This window comes from Sciurus vulgaris (assembly GCF_902686455.1).
Source record: "Sciurus vulgaris genome assembly, chromosome: X".
Classification (NCBI taxonomy): Eukaryota; Metazoa; Chordata; class Mammalia; order Rodentia; family Sciuridae; genus Sciurus; species Sciurus vulgaris.
Window position 1 is genome coordinate 108,266,348 of NC_136471.1, and position 3,441 is coordinate 108,269,788.

General features: G+C 43.0%; 1 protein-coding gene across 1 annotated transcript; it reads right to left on the minus strand.

Annotated features, from left to right (window-relative positions):
- Positions 1-338: 338 nt before the first annotated feature.
- On the minus strand, positions 339-936 carry LOC306651143 (ferritin heavy chain-like; the record flags this gene model as incomplete). Its single annotated transcript, XM_079123642.1, has 1 exon — positions 339-936. The coding sequence occupies one exon, from the start codon at positions 934-936 to the stop codon at positions 358-360; it is 579 nt and encodes a 192-aa protein (XP_078979768.1). The 3' UTR covers positions 339-357.
- Between the last annotated feature and the right edge of the window lie 2,505 nt (positions 937-3,441).

Here is a 3,441-nt window from a genome sequence, read left to right on the forward strand (position 1 = left end):
TTGTCTATAAAGGAAGACTAATTTTGTGTTTTCCAGGGGCTCATGCAATACTTTTTTCTCTCTATCCGTGGAGATTCTGAGCAGCCTGTGGATGGGGAATGCGTGGGCAGAAAGAATCAGGGATCTGTCCTCATTCTCAAAAGTTGAGAGTTTTGCACACACACACACACACACACACACACACATATCAACTGGACACCTTCATTTCCTTAAGAACCAAATAAATAACTTTATTGGAAGTAACAATGAAACTGAAAGGCCCAAACTAAGGTGAATGGGCTGCAAGGGCAATGTGCAGGCCGGCCTGGGACCCACCCCGGGGAAGACTCCCTGGCATGGGCTGGGGCACAGTCCTGCTCAGTTGTCCTTGTCGCTGCGGCCCAGGGTGAGCCTGTCAAAGAGGAGCTCGGCCAGGGGGTTTTCCGGGGCCTCCATCCTGCGCAGGTTGGTCAGGTAGCCGCCCAGCTCCCGGATGATGAGGACCTGCTGGTGCAGATAGTGGCTCCGCAGGAAGTGGCAGAGGTGGGGGTCCTCCCTCTCGGTGGCCAGGCGGTGCAGCTCCAGGAGGCTCTGGTTGACCCTCTTCTCCAGGTGCAGGGCGCGCTCCATGGCCTGGAAGCCGCTGTGCCAGTCATCGCGGTCGGGCTTGAGGATGTCCTGGAGGTGGATGCGGCCTCCGCGCTGGTTCTGCATCTTCATCAGCTTCTCGGCGCCATCCCCCCACTCGTGGGAGCGGCGCAGGAAGAAGCTGGAGAAGTGCTCCAGGGCCACGCTGTGGCCGTCGCAGTAGAAGGCCAAGGACAGGTAGACGTAGGAGGCGTGCAGTTGCATCTGGATCTGGCGGTTGACGGCGATCTCGCAGTCGGGGTGGTAGTTGTGGCGCACCTGCGACGCCTCGAGGGGTACCATGACGGGCACGGGCAGAAACGCCGCCATCACGAAGGCTGCTAAGAGAACGAAGGCCACGGTGGTGGGGCCTTGGAAAGCCTGTAAGGTGGGCAAGGGAGGGGCGGCTGGCAGAGGGCGGCTCTGGGCCTGGAGGTTATTGAGCAGGTAGAAGTTGACAATGGTGTCCCCCAGGGTTGGGGTGCAAGTACTAACTAGGGCAGTTCTATGCTGATTATCTCACCTGTATAATATTTTAGAAAGTCATTTATGAATATAAGGACAAGTTTTAGAGTTAATCACCTGAATGGTTTCTTCAAATGGCATCTTCAAATATTGTCCCAATGTGCGGGGCGAGGTGGCACAGACCTACAATCCCAGAAGCTCTGGAGGCTGAGGCAGGAGAATCTTGAGTTCATGGTTAGCCCCAGCAACTTAGCGAGGCTCTAAGCAACTCAGCGAGACCCTGTCTCAAAACAAGACAAAACAAAACAGAAAAGTGGGGGTGGGACTGGAGATGTGGCTCATTGGTTAAGTGCCCCTGGGTTCAGTCTCTGGTACCAAAAAATGTATTTTCCAAGTGTGGTTGTTTCATTAAATGTAGTGTCCTTTGTGATGCCCTTAGTTATATTTGCTATCATAAGTTTTATTTGAATGGCAGCTGTCCTTAGCTACTTCAGTGCGTGTACTAATGAAACTAATGAGGGAGAGATCAGGGACCCCAGCCCGGCTGAGCATCCACTGACTTGGCCACCTATATAAAATTATTCAAGAATGTAAGTACAAGGTTTTTGAGCTGGTCACCTGGATGGTTTCCTTAAGCAACTTACTTGAAAATTGTCCAAATGTGATTATTTCACTAAACCTAATGCTTTTTGCGATGTGATTAGTATTACTTATATTCATAGAATTTTATCTATGATTTTATCATAGAATGTCAGCTCTCCTCAGTGACATAAATGTCTGTACTAATGACACTTTTCAATGCAATACTTGTTCCTTTCCTAGAACTTAATAACTCCAGTGACCTCCATTTTTCTCCTTCCACTTATAATCAAGTTCACAGTTTTGTGACAGGAGATTCACCTTGAAAATCTCAGTGAATCTTCCCACCTTTCAGTCTTTCATTGTTTTGTTCTTCAGTTCCTCTATTCTCTGCGAAACCTTCCGGCACAATCCTTGAAATAGTCTTTTTGTCTTGTCTGGACACTTGAAAAGACAATCTCAATGGTCTCAATCTCCCGGATCACCTCACCCCATGTAACTAGATCACGAGTTTCCTCTTGTGTAAATACAGTGTTCTCTTTTCTCTGATGGAAAACAAAAGGTTTAGGTGCATTCTTGGGAAAGCCCTGTTAACCATGTGGAAGTATTCATGTCCTCCAACTTCCTCTATACTTTCATTGCCATCAGATAACCTTTTATTAAAAAAAAAAAATGAAAGGAAGGAAGAAAGGAAGAAAGGGAAAAAACCCTCAATTATGTTTGATGGCGTAAGCCAAAACAGCCACACAAAATTGTCTTCTTTCCAGGGAGCTGGGGTTGTGGCTCAGTGGTAGAGAGATCACCTAGCATGTGTGAGGCACTGGGTACCATTCTCAGCACTGCATACAAATGAATAAAATAAAGGTCCATCAACAACTAAAAATATACATAAAAATAATTTTTAAAAATTGTCTTTTTTCAAATACTCAGAAAATCATTCTTTCATGGAATGTGAATTCGCTGTTTTTCTACCACTGTTCTCAAATCATTCAATAGTTAATTCCTTAATTAAGTCAAGAAATATTTACTTAGTATGTAATGCAGCTGAAAGCATGGCTATAAGATTTGGGAATGCATTAGTAAAAAAGAAACAAAAGTTCTAATTCTTGGGGTTTATCTTCTAGTGGTGAAGCAGACTAAAACCAAAAGAAGCTGCCACTTTTCCCCCTGTAGTGTCTCAAGTAAATACATACAGAAGTGTGGAAATAAAATAGATAAAAATATATACTTAGAATTCACAGATTTTACTGCAAAAGATATAAGAGCAACTAGCCTAGGTATTTGTAATTCATTTATTTGTGCATTAATTCAATGATCATTTATATACTTCAAATATGTGTCAGTCACTGTTTTTGCTTCTGGAGAAACAGAAAAATCAAATGTGGTCCCCATTCTCAAGATAGAACTTTATGAAAGAATATTGTTAAGTGCTTAAGATGGTTTTAATACCTGTTTTCACTTAGAGGTTCAGGCTTTAACTAATGTATGTTAAATTTTTGGTTCTCCTTGATTCTGTTTTGGAAGTTTATGGTATTTTGTAATCAGTGTTTATGAAGAAAGTAAATGATTAAATATTAAAATGCCACAATATAAACTTATCTAAGCAGTTTTGGAAGCATTTAATTGTTAATTATATAAAGCATTAGAATAATAACCATTTCTAGAAATGGAACAGAACCACTTGATCAATTTCCTAAGGAGATAAAAGCTTATTCTGTATTTGCTCAATGCAAGTGCTTAATCTTAATGTAATTGTAGATTTTCAAAAATTTTCTTTGGAGATTCCATTTA